Source organism: Mus pahari, chromosome 7 (assembly GCF_900095145.1).
Source record: "Mus pahari chromosome 7, PAHARI_EIJ_v1.1, whole genome shotgun sequence".
In the NCBI taxonomy this organism is placed as follows: domain Eukaryota; kingdom Metazoa; phylum Chordata; class Mammalia; order Rodentia; family Muridae; genus Mus; species Mus pahari.
Genome location: NC_034596.1, coordinates 97,318,737 through 97,332,015, shown reverse-complemented (window position 1 = coordinate 97,332,015; position 13,279 = coordinate 97,318,737). Strand labels below are relative to the sequence as shown.

The window sequence follows — 13,279 nt, the reverse complement described above, 5'->3', positions numbered from 1 at the left end:
AAGTAACATGTAAATGAAGCAAGATCCATCATGCCACAAACCCTAACATTTTCTTCCCAAAGTGTCCGCTCTCATCCTTTTGAAAGAACAGAGCGCATATGGGCAGTGGGAGAGAGAGCAGAGACGTGCACGTAAATGGAATTACCCCCTATAGGCATCCCGCATCTCTGAGACAGTAATGTCTCAGCTTTAGGGATACCCACATGTGACAAGATGTAACCCAAAGGTGATGACAATACTGAGTTTAGATTTCTTGAGTTTAGGGAAGGGTCAGTCCTAAAGTTTAAAGACCAATTCTCTTCTAACACACAGGAGTTTTACAGTGAATGGACCCTGAAGCATTAAACTTTAGTTGATGGGACCATAGAAATCTTTTAAATCAAATAAAAAGAAAAAAACATTAACAGTCAAATGGATACAAAGCTCTGTGTGAACTTATACAAAGATGAGACATTCCATCAAGTTCCCATGTTTCTGGGGAAATGCATCAAAATGACCCACTTTATTTCTTTTTTTAGGAAAAAAAAAATCTCTTTTGAAAACTAGTTTCCTAAGTAAATAGCAATTGTGACTTGCATTTCATAGCTTTGGAATAATTGTACTCTTTTCCATGATAAAAAACGAAAGGACAAGAAGCTGTCCCTTCCCACCCAGGAAGTCACCTGGGGTTGGCTTGCCCGAACGCTGAGCACACAGAAAATGCCCATAGCATAAATGAATTTAAGGAATTTTCCAGAGACCTCAGATGACAAGCAGCGTGCTCTTCAAGGAGAATCTGATTGGTACCAGAGTCCTAGCCAGTCCTCAGCTTTATCTGAAGCGAACCCGAACCCGGCACCTCAGACCTCTTGGCAACAAACAGTGGATTACTGGCCACTAGCCCAGCTCCTTCCTGCCCTCCCCCACCCCCAGTTCTGACTGCTCACTGTTCTCATACCGCAAGGTCATCAGACACTTGGTTCTCTCCCAGGATTAGATTCGATGATGTCACCGCTTATAATTCTAGTTACGCTGTGACATGTGTCAAGATACAAACCTTGGTTTTTCATCTTTCCCCTGGGCCTTCACCCAATTTAGCATCCCATCCTAGCATTGCCTTTGAGGAAAAGCATCAACAGTGACAAAGACTTAAACTGATACACCAGAAGTCCTTCGTCTCCAGCGCCTTTTAATCACTCCTTACTGAATAATGAGCTTTGGGAAGGCACTTCAGGAAACTGAGACTGAATTCAAAATCTGAGAGCACAAAGTTCAAGGGCAAACTAGAGACCCAGACTGCCTACCCAGGCAGATCACAGCCCGAAGGCAAGATGTTCCCAGCGTGCAATAGGAGGCTCTAAAAGCTTTCCAATCAAACGCCAGAAAATAGCATTACTACTACTACTACTACTACTACTATTATTATTATTATTATTATTATTATTATTATTATTATTTTGGACTTCTGCACGCACTCAGTTGAAAAGGGAAAGCAGCATTCCTGAGAGTTGAAAAATTAACCAAATAGGAAAGGGACTGTTTGAGTGTCTGATGGGATTCTTCATAAGAATATATGGGGTGTTCCTCACCCTCCTTAGAAAACATAAAAACTGCTGTCCGGATGTACATTGCATATCCCAGCTAAGTTCTGGACAGAAATCTGTCCTGGGAAGTACCTTTTTCCTTCTCGCTGTATCTGCTTATGTTGCTGCTGTCAGTGTACAGAGGTCCCGCCGCGGCGTGGGGCTTGCAGCTATGGTACTGCGCATTGAGTGTATTGACTGTTATGTGAATCAGGTGCAGCAGGGTCTTGCTGACATCACAGTCTCTGTACGGATACTGTGCAAGGGGGAAGAAAATACAAGTGGTTATTTCAAAGGATACGTTTCCTCGCTCATCTTACTGGATGGCTAGTCTCATATCTCCCATGTACTAGAAAAAAAAAACGCACACAAAAGTAACAACATGGCTTCGAACCACACTTTGTTATATAGGGTTCCCTGTCTCTCCTTGTACCAGACCACTGACTGCAACTCGGGCTAGATGGCAGCGATGCCTTAAGCTTTCATCCCATGGAATCCTTATCTGCTGGGTGTTCACCTAGCACTGGACTCCCTAAGAGAGCCTTCCATCTCAGCAGAGGGAGCACAGCCACTCACCTTGTAAAGGATGACGAGCAAGGCCTTCAACCACATCTGCCTGATGTGAGGCTTTAGGGACCAGAGGGAGCAGCGAGGTGGCTGTTGGAAATAATGCCGGAGTTGAGGACAAGAGCAGTATTTGAGCACCTGAACCACGAGGGGGAGAAGGTGTTTGCCCAAGTTAATGTTATAGTCCATAACCTGAAATAGAAGAATATTAGTAACTGAAAGAAAACTATAAATCTCCAGAAGTAAAAGGGAAAAAAAATTGAGCCATCATAGCACACAGAGGCACCTCACAAAATATCAGTATTAATAGACAGTATACATGAAAGGGAACCTCACGATAAATCGCAATGCTTACAAATTGATAGTTTTAATCTAATTACCTACTTACTTTATTATGTGTTAAAAGTCAAATTGTATCTACTAAAATACCTATTACAACAGCTAACTTTGACTAAGCTAGTCTGGATGAAAAGAAATCCTTGTGTTAACCATCAAGAGCAACAAGATTGTTTGGACAAATCGGACAAGAGCAGAAAGTTGTAGAATTTTCTAGAATAGCATCTTAGCAAAATACATTCAAAACTAAGAAAAAAAGTATATATCCTGTATCACAGAAGCTAAATGAATTGGAAGGAGTAATCAGACCAGGGTTCCTAAATGTTTGTATAAAGACAGTCAGCGTGGCTTTGTGTGTCAAATAGAAAATTATCTCCACGTTAAATAATTAGTTAAATGTTATTTGTGCCAGGCATGGTGGTTGATGCCTGCAATCCTAAAACTTGGAAGGCTGAAACAGACCTCTGTATGTACACATTTGTGAACATTTTCTATATGTATGAGTGCATGGGGCATATGTGTATATGTGTTTGTGAGCAAGCATGTATTTACACATGTGCTCACAATCATACATGCATGTGAAAATGTGTATAGAACTAGGTCACAGTTTTTAAAGTTATGTGTATATCAGTATATATAATATTATATTTAAAAAAATGAGACAGGTCTCATGTAGCCCAGGCTAGCCTATACTTCATTATCTTCCTATTTTTGCCTTCTAAGTGCTGGGATTGCAAGGTTTGGTTGGTTTTGTTGTTGGGGGGGTGGGTTGTAACATTTTGTTTTTGTTTTCTTTCTTTCTTTCTTTCTTTCTTTCTTTCTTTCTTTCTTTCTTTCTTTCTTTCTTTCTTTTTTTTTTGAGACAGGTTTTTCTCTGTGTAGCCCTGGCTGTCCTGGAACTCACTCTGTAGACCAGGCTGGCTCAAAGTCAGAGATCCACCTGCCTCTGCTTCCCAAGTACTGGGATTAAAGGCGTGCGCCACCACTCCTGGCTATACAGTTTTATTATTTTAAAAATGTGTCGGGACAGTGGGATGGCTCATTTGGTTAGGTACTTGCTGTCAAGCCTGATAACTTGATAACTTGAGTTGTATCCTTGGAAACCATGTGGTAGAATGAGAGAATCGATCTACAAGTTGTCCTTTGGCCTCACATGTATGTTATAGCACACAAAAAAATTTTAAAAAATGAATGCAAGAAAGTTGTTAAAATTAGCTTTAAAAAATATAGCTAGTTACAAATGTGTGTGTAAATACACGTGGGCATGTATATATGTGACACAGATTCATGAGGAGTATTTTATACTTTTTAATTCTAAAAAGTAAAAAGTCTAAAGTAAACATACGTGGTGTAGACTCAGAGAGGGGACAAAGGGGGGAAGGGAGGTGCTTGTTTTGTAGAATGACCCATATCCAGCTTTCTGCCTTAGCAAGGGCAGCTGTCTGCAGGTTACTCCTGCTTTGCTTGTTCTAGTTCACTATATTACAGTCTTTGGAGAAACTGGTAATGCCTGCTGCCTGCTGAGTCCCTTTCACGAGGCAAATGCTGATGGAGATGCATGCAGAGTGTTAACTGTAACACACACATACACACACACACACACACACACACACACACACACACACACACACCCATGAGAAAACAAGCAGAAAATGCATATGGACATAAACTGATGACCATGGTGAAAAACTGAGCTCTGCGCATGTCTTTCTACACCTTTGCAAACTGCTGCAGCAAATCAAGAGTGTGAGATGTGTACCACTGGTCTAATTAGACACACATGGAGCCCAGGATCCAGTAATCCTCCTCTGTGACTCACATCCAAAAGCATGGATCAGTGTGTCGCTAAGGTACACCCGAGGGTGTTTATTGCTGAGCTGAATTACTAACTGGGGTAGTGAGGAGTCCGGAGCAATGTGAGCGCTCATCACTGGCCTAAAAAGAATGCAGGTGACATCTGCCAAGGCTCATAATAGAGTTCACAGAAGGAGCACATAAACGCAGAGAAGCTGGGGGTGCTAGTGCAGCGGGAAACAATGTATCTTAACTCGGGTCTTTCCATCTGGGGCCAAAGAGGGTCCAATGTTAAACAGGATCCCACTCAAACAAACAAAAAACACTTTGACCTCTCATTGTTTACTGGGCAGAGTTTTAAGAGATGGATAGTGGTAATAACTGCATAATAATAAGACTGTTCTTAAAAGTCTGTGTGTGAGAGTGCATGAGGTGTGTTATGCACATTTTTATGTCTGTATGTGTGTGTGTTTGTCCTTTTGTGTGTGAAAAACTACATTGGGTGTATGTATGTGCTTGTGAGTTCTGTGTGTATTTGTGTGTAAGTAAATGGAGTTTATATGTGTACGTGTTTGGGAGTTCTCTCTGTATGTACACATTTGTGAACATTTTCTATATGTATGAGTGCATGGGGCATATGTGTATATGTGTTTGTGAGCAAGCATGTACTTACACATGTGTTCACAATCATACATGCATGTGAAAATGTATATAGAACTAGGTCACAAACAATATCAGGTATTTTCCTGGGCCCCTCTCCACCTTATTCTTTTAGACAGTGTCTCTCATTGAATGTGGGGCACACCAATTAGCTAGGCTGGCTAGTCAGTGAACTCCAGGCACTTCTCTGTCTCCACTGCCCCAGCACCAGAGTTATAGTTACACACTACCATGTCTGTCCTTCTTGCTGGGCACTGAGGACCTGAACTCGGGTTCCTATGCTTGTTCCATGGGCATCACATTGGCTGAGCTATCTTATGGCCATTGTACACTTCCAGTGATTCAGTGTTGTGTTGTGTATATCTTACAAATATTTCCTTTATAATACAAAGTTATTAATCCCTCCTCCTTCTTTATATTCTCCTTCAAAGACCCCTGCTTTAGTAAGTAATTTGAACAAATTTTATACTCAACATTATCTAAATGGAACGGGACGTCTTGTTTCCATCAAAAACCGATACAGGACTCCTGAAAGCATTATTACACTTACTTGGGCAATTCCTGCAATAAACGCATTAAAGCATGTTGACAGGCGCATTTTTTGGGGTGCAATCATGAAGCATCCTTCCTGCTGGTCATAGCCAAGTAAAACGTAGAGGTGCCTCTTGACTGTGTTGAAGGCCTTTGCGCTGCTGATGTCTGACTCCGCACTGCTTTCATCCCTGGTCATGAACTTCATGAGCACTGTGATCAGCTGGTGGACGGTCTGGTGATCAATGCCAGCATCCTCTGGGAGCAGGTCCTTGATGGTGTTGTCGTTTTCTGGAGACTGTTGTCCTGTCAGTGTAAGAAACACAATCAGTATGCAGCCGAATTCCCTCAAGCACGTTCACACTAAGTCAGCACCTGACATGGACAAACCACCATCCTTTCTTTCCACTTCTACCACTTAGTTAAAGGTCTGTTCTAGATGAGAAACTTACAGACACAATGTTACTCCTCAGCAAAGTGTCATTCCTGGAACAGAAGCTGCTGGCTCCATCATTTACTAAGTAACCAAGTTCCTCACGAGAGACAGGCCTGGAATAAAACTGAGGAACTATATATACAGCAACTCTGTCCTCGGAGGGTCAGACAAACACCTAACAAACGTTGCACTCAGCAATTCTTAATACGATTGTGCAAAGTTGTACCCTCAGGGATCAAGACAAATAACACTCGGCCCAGTGTAGACCATATGCTTGGAAGATCAACCCCAGATGCTAAATTTCACTAAGTATAAAAGGATCTGCTGGGGGATTTTTATTAAATTTATTTAAATTATTGTCTCAATTCAATTATGTTCATGAGTCAGCTGAGGCAAAAAAATATTTTTTTTCCAAATGCTGAGAGATTCAGCCTCGAGTACTGTCTGAATTATAAATGGCCAATGATAAGCCCTGCAGTATGTAATGAGAGACACAACGGGGAAGGAAAGACACAGAGAGAGACAAGAGCTCTCAAATACATTAAAAAATAAAAATAAGTAAAAATTAAAAAAAAAAAAAACAGCACATGAAGATGAGCTGAGGGTTCACATGGAAGAAAAAGCAGCCTAGTTCTTTTGCTTCCTCTTCAGCTGTTGATTGTAGCTGAGTGGCCCCAGCCTTCTAGCCTGCCCCACCCCCCTCCGCTCCGTGGTCAGGTTCGGTGAGTCTTCTTACTTCTCCAGTATTTATTTGCTTTGGGGTTTAGTCAAAGCACTTTGGAACCCTGTGCTTCTAACAAACAACATGAGAATTTCTAAATTAGAATTGAATGTAAGTTTCTGTGTCATAGGTTAGAGCTGGACACCAGCATCCTCATGTCTTCATATGAGAAAAAAAAAAATGCTGCTGTGTGAGGACAAGCATTGGGTACAAGCTTTCACAAGTCCAGCCTTGGTTGCATCTGTTATAGCTACGGAAAAAAAAAAAAAAAAAAAAAAAGATGCAGCAGAGATCCAGGGAACAATTTAGCACCACTAATGGCTCAGTTAGTCTGGAAAAATTCCAATTTGTAAGGACCCCATGAAGAGAAGCAAGATAGAAGAAATGTTTCCTTATAGTGAAGAACTGAGCTGACTAACGACCACTTCCTTCCGGGATGGGGACGGAGGCATAAAATAAAACCCAATCCACAGTTAGCTGCCATACTTCAACACAGCCCGCCTAGAAGGCAGAAGCCTGGTTAGCTGCTTTCTCAGGTCATCAGAAGGGTTTTGACCTGCCCACCAGTGATATACGAGGAGGAGCCGGTTAACAAGTAAAGAGGAGGCAGAAGCAGCTAAACCTAAGGTCCTCTAATACGGGAGGGGGGGGGCTTCTGACACTTGTCATTATGGGCCCGAGATATTAACATTTCCTGTCTTAGGTGTCTGTCCATGAAGGCATGCATACTGCATGCATGCAATATTCATACATGCAATGCACAGACATGCAACATGCCTTAGATATTTTTCCCACTAAAATCATGTTTAAAGCACCTAAGATTTTGTTTCTCACATAAGTGGCCCATAAGCATCATTACACAGAGGCATTTATCACAAATCAATTTATGTGGAACAACCTATTTCGGTGAAAGACCGGCAATCTCCAACATCATCCCATATTAACTCTAAACTGGATATTTATAAGATTTGATCAAAAGCAATTCTCATGTAAATCTCTGAAAACAACACATACATATATATATATTAAACCATTTAAAAATGTCTCTTTGGGGGCACAGGGACTTGGCTCATCATTTAAGAGCACTTGCTGATCTTGTAGAGGATAAGGGTTCAGTTCCCATCACCCACACCAGGCAGTTCACAGTCACCTACCTGTGACATCAAATCCCTCCTCTGGCCTCTGCAGCACCTGCATGCATGTGATGCACACACAGACAAGCAGGCTTGCACACACATAAAAAGCATACTTTAAAAAAAATAACCCACTTTTGATCTCCTCCTTCTAGCGAAGCCTGACTCCTAAACGGATGTGGAAATGGTTTAAAACTACTTTGATTTCTGTCCTAATGAGCTAGGGATCTCAGAACAGAGAGAGCCCTGCCTTCACTTCACTCTGTCTCAAGTCACAGGTGAGAAAAACAACTAATCTAACTTCATCTGAACTATTTCAAGGCTCTCCTCCCCACTACAAGAGGCACATATTTTTTAAAATTCTCAGCAAATCATATTTCCCTGATGGCTGAATGTCATGTCTTACGTGGCCTCCTTTCACAGTGACTGACGCTCGCTGCTTTTAGTCTGCATTCCCTCAACAGTCAAGAAGCCAACAAGCCATTAAATGCACTGATCCTTGTGCATAAAGTAAAACACTGGTTCTTACTCCAATAATCTGCTCCTCCCACCCTGGACATTACAAGTCTGCATTTAGCTCGTCATTTTCTATTAGAATAGAGTGGGCTTATGACAAATAGACCCTTCCTAAGGAAAAGTGGCCCCCATCAAAGCCCTATGAAAAATGAGCTGTCCAACTGGATGAACTGTTACTTACTACTACTTTAATTATCTATAAAAGATGTAAAAATTTCATCTCGAAACTAAATACCCTTAGAACATTCTCCTAAGGCATGGTTAGAACGGCCATTAGTTCTAGTCTATGTGGTTCCTTTATCTTCCTTAACCATAGTGATGTATGTCTAAAAGTTTGATTTTTAGCTCTGTAAGTGAGCATATTGACATCATTATAATGCTGTAGGCAGAGCTAGCCTGCGATCATTTAGTGTGGACCCGGTTCTCCACAGCATGTCCAGAATGGAGTAACTGACAGAAACTCTGAAGCAGAGTATGTCACAGGCTCTGATTATTTGGCGCCAGGCAGGATCAGGATCTGCTTCTCCAGATTCATCTCCTGGTCCTCTCACATTCCTGAATGCTAGCATCCCCCAAAGCCGTGGCACCTACGGCTCTCAGAAGAGCCAACACCAGCCCTCCCTTATTTTGCTCACGATGAGCTCTGTGTTATGAGGGTGGACTTCCACCCATTCCCTCATGTTGAGCCATGAATCTACCTTCCAGAACCTATGCCCACACTCCTCTCAATAATTGGATGTGGTCTCTATATTCTGTTGTGTTCCAAAGATAAGAGAGAGAGGAGGTGGGAGGCGGGGGAAGGGGTGAAGGAAAATTTCCTTTAGCTTCCCAAATAACTTCTATGCAAGGTAGAACTTTATGTATTCATTGGCTTTATTTTCCCTGTAAAAGCATACAGGGCTTGAAGGCATGTGCCACATCTTATCCATCTTAGCATCCTTCCTGGAACACAGGATGGTGTCTGACATATAGTAGATGCTCATTGTTCTTAAGTGAACTGAATTTAAAAAAAAAATGCTCCTCTCTGTCAAAATAACACGTGGGACAAAACAAAGAACACTTCCATGAGTTTGTTTTACATTCATGCTAGAAATCCCAAGGTCAAAAACCGTATATTAGGCTGCATTCCAATCTTATACTCATCTGTCAGCTTAAAGCTTTTCTCATAGTAGGTCTAGTGTGTGTGTGTACGTGTATGTGTACATGTATAGGTGCTTGCATGTGCGTGTGTACATTTTGGTATATGTGCATGCATGCATATGTGCGTATATGCATATGTGCGGATATGCATATGTGCGGATATGCATATGTGTGTGCATATGCTGATGGCTGACTTCACAGCTCAGGTGCTCCTCCTCGCTGCCTCTGTTTCTTCTTAGCCTGTGTCCTGTCACCCTGTGCTAACACTGAGTGCTGCTTGTGGGTTTTTGCTTTGGCTTTGTTTTGTTGTGTTTTGTTTTGTTTGTTTGTAAGTCAATGACACAAGCTAGAGTCATTGTGGAAGAGAGACTCCCATCTGAGGAAACACCTCCATCAGATTCCCTGTAGACAAGTCTGTAGGGCATTTTCTTGGTTGATGAAGGAGGTAGGAAGATCCAGACCCCAGTGGGTGGCGCCATCTAGGGGCAGGTGGTCCCAGTGCTATTAAAAAAGCAAACTGAAAGGGCCATGGGGAACAAGCCAGTAAGCAGTCGTCCTCTATGGCCCTTGCTTCAGTTCCTGCCTCCAGGTTCCCGCCTCCAGTTCCTGTCCTGACGTCCCTTCAAGATGGAATATATATAAGCTTTCTTCCCTGGCTGTGTCCAGTTATGATGCTTATAAGCAAACTATAGCAGTACCCACTAATGAGAACCTAAATGAGAAGCCCCCTGTGGCTTCCGCTGATGAGATAGATGCACTTCTCCTGCCCCATCTGACGGGAACCACCCTAAGTGCTACCACTTTCTCTCCAGATGAACACTCACCCATGGCTGTGTTTATCTCCCTTCCTTGCCTATGAGTAAGCTGACACTGTAAACAATTCTTTGTACTGTTTCCTGGAATAGTAGATGCAGAAATGTTTGTTCAGCAAAAGTTACTTCTCAAAACTATCACTGTAAACACAAGCATGCCTATAGAAACAACTGGTACCTCAGTGGTCAACAGGCATTTTGCAAGCCAGGAGGTGAATAGTAAACCATCTATAGGACAAAAAAGCTCAAAGAGAAGTTGTTTGAGATTCCAGGCATGGCCACTGAAGAGGAAGCAGGAAAGGCCACTGCAAGACATTTTTACTAGTTCTAACTAGCATGAGGCACCTTTTCTTCTAGGTGTAAATGTGGGTAATGAGATCTCCAGATTCCTCTGCAGGCTGGAAGAGTGTGTGTCCTGTGAGGGCTGGGATGGCTCTGGACCAAGCTGGGGAAAGTCTTTTGTCTGGACACTGGAGGACTGAATACCAGGTCAACCACATCAGCGTTTTCATGTGTTACAAGGCAGAAATTCCTAAGACCAACCATTGGGAGGCTCCTACTGCAGAGGTAAGCAAGCGAGTCAAGCCTCTTATGTGTAACTATTAGCCATGTTCTCAACCGATGTGGCCTTAAGCCAGGCACTAAGCAGAATGATGTAATGCTATAGTATGTTTCAGTTTTCCTGTCTATACAGAGTGGGAAAAAAATACTTACATGTATCCAAAGGTTCTATAGAGTCAAAGCTAGGCACCTGTGTAAATACACTATAGGTGAAGAGGCATAAAATGTATGTGAAATATAACTATATCCTCTTACTTTCCAGTTATTCATCCCAGGGGATGAAAAACATGGCAGGATTTGGCATTTTACATTCCTGTGGCTGGCACTGTTCATTCAGTATTGAACCGATAGATTTGAACCGTGCACCCGCCTGACCTTCAGTGGTCACTGTAGGCAGACAAAGCCGAGATGCTCACAGTATTATTGAAAATGCACCTGTGCATAACTGAACCATGCCTGTCAGAATGAAATCAGAATGAACACGATGCTGAGCTCCTGCTAGCCCTGGCCACATGTGCCACATAAATTGGGATCTTGGGAACACTGGGTGTGAGATCTAGGTCTGTCACCCACAAATTTGTGACATCTGTCCCTTTCTCCTGTGCAGCTAGTGCACTCCAGGGTTGGCTATCACATTCCAAGAATGCTATTTATATGCACTAGACTAGTCAAGACTTTGGCTTGACTCCTATAGTACAGAGGAATACAGCTTTTTACAGGCCTTGGGGGTATATACCATCTGTCTATAGAAAATCTTTTGTTTGATTTGCTGTGCATTCAACATGAAGGCTAGGAGTAGAAAATTATAAATTTTGAACCCAGAGCCCCAAAGTTCAGCCTCAACAGCAATTAGGAAGCTTTTGGCTGCATAATTAAATCGCATCTGGTTTACTTCAGGCCTAATCAAGAGGAAGTTTGCAGAGGGGCTTGCCACCTAGACTAAACAAGAGTCCCTGCAATAAGCAACGGGCACTTTACTTCCGCTTTACCCTATCCTGCAGCCATCCCATCTTGTGATGGGGCATGCCTTTGCTTCCATGCATCCAGTAAAGGATACTTTATAGATGCAACCACACTTTCATAGTGCCTTAAAAGCTTTCACCAACCCCTTCCAAATCTCAGGCAACCTTCCCTCGTTGAATGAACAGTTGTCATGAGGATTCTCTGTCCAGAAGCTTTAGCTTCTTAGTTTAAACAATCCTGTTATCTGCTCCTTCCCTCCTGGTCATTTTGTTGGGATAGGAGCACAAGGCTTTTCTTAACCTCAATAAACATGGGAATGTTTTCCTACAAGATGTCAGGGGCCCCTTTGGTTAGATTATTAGAATGTATGATAATAACTATAGACTGACCTTTCAAGGAAGCTTGGACAAAAAGAACAGCCACAAAGTAAAATGAAGGAACTATATAAAATGGCTTAAGAGTTTTCTCCAAAAGACCCCACTGAAAGGGAACCGGATGGAGCTCACCTTTCTTTCTTTCTCTCTTTCTTTAGATTTATTTCTTTTTATTTTATTTGTGTGAGTTTTTTACCTATAGGCATATATGTATGACTGATGCCTGGTATCCTAAGAGGTCAGAAGAGGTTATCAGTTCCCCTAAAACTGGAGTTACAGAAAGTTGTGAACCATCGTGTGGGTGCTGGGAATTGAACCTGGGTCCTCTGTGAGAGCAGTGACTGCTCTTAATCACTGAACCATCTCTCCAGCCCAGAGCTCACCTTTCTAATGACACTCGGTGTCATTCTCTCTCTCTCTCTCTCTCTCTCTCTCTCTCTCTCTCTCTCTCTCCCTCCCTCCCTCCCTCCCCAAAGAAGAAATGCATATAAATCAGAGAAGATGGACCCAGCTACCTATATGCTATTCTGTATCTTTTGATCCCTTTCAATAGAGAAAGGAGTTATTTTGTTTTATTTATTTATTTGTTTGTTTGTTTATCTATTTATTTATTTATTTTTGCCAGTACCTACTACTTCCTGTATTCATGATCTCTGTGGCCCTTTCATCTCTCCCACTCCTGAATTTCTATGTTTCGAGTGTCTTTTTTATAATATGCTCATGATCTTCAAAGTCTTCTTATGTAAATCTTTTTCCTCAGGGTGTCAGTCAATACTATTTTGAAAAGTTTTAAGTTAAACTTATTCTCAGATTAGAATCTAAATGTTTATAGAAATATATAGTGTGAGCCACTGACGTTGTTGTGACAGACACACACGCAAGTGTTCAGACGCTCATGGTCCCTCTGTAAATGGTGGCCCTCTTTGTGTGGAGAGCCTTGCCACTATCTGCTCAACGCTTGGGATACTGATGCTGAGTTATACCACCGATAAGGAACAGGACATGGTAAGTTACGCTGTGTCACCCTGAATAAGACCTCCAAATCCTCCAAACAATGGAGATGCCCCTGAGAAACAGAAATGCTCAGACTTGCAAGGAACTGAGAGCAGTTGCGAGGAGGCGAAGATGGAAACTCAAACATACAACCTTTCAAAGTGCAAATGAAGTGTGTGC

The 13,279-nt window shown here is 42.1% G+C and overlaps 1 protein-coding gene across 14 annotated transcripts in view; it reads right to left on the bottom strand.

Moving 5' to 3' along the window:
* The window catches only part of Unc79 (unc-79 homolog, NALCN channel complex subunit), a 232,442-nt gene that overhangs the window by 73,909 nt on the left and 145,254 nt on the right, over nt 1-13,279 (bottom strand). For 12 of the 14 annotated variants that reach the window (XM_021201628.2, XM_021201627.2, XM_021201626.2 and 9 more), the window contains 3 exons: nt 5,470-5,756; nt 2,139-2,321; nt 1,656-1,818 (listed from right to left, as the gene is read on the bottom strand). In XM_021201628.2, coding sequence (XP_021057287.1) covers nt 1,656-1,818; nt 2,139-2,321; nt 5,470-5,756 — 633 coding nt within the window. The remainder of the gene's footprint in view (nt 1-1,655; nt 1,819-2,138; nt 2,322-5,469; nt 5,757-13,279) is intronic. The other 2 variants (XM_029540669.1, XM_029540670.1) reach the window with 2 other exon arrangements.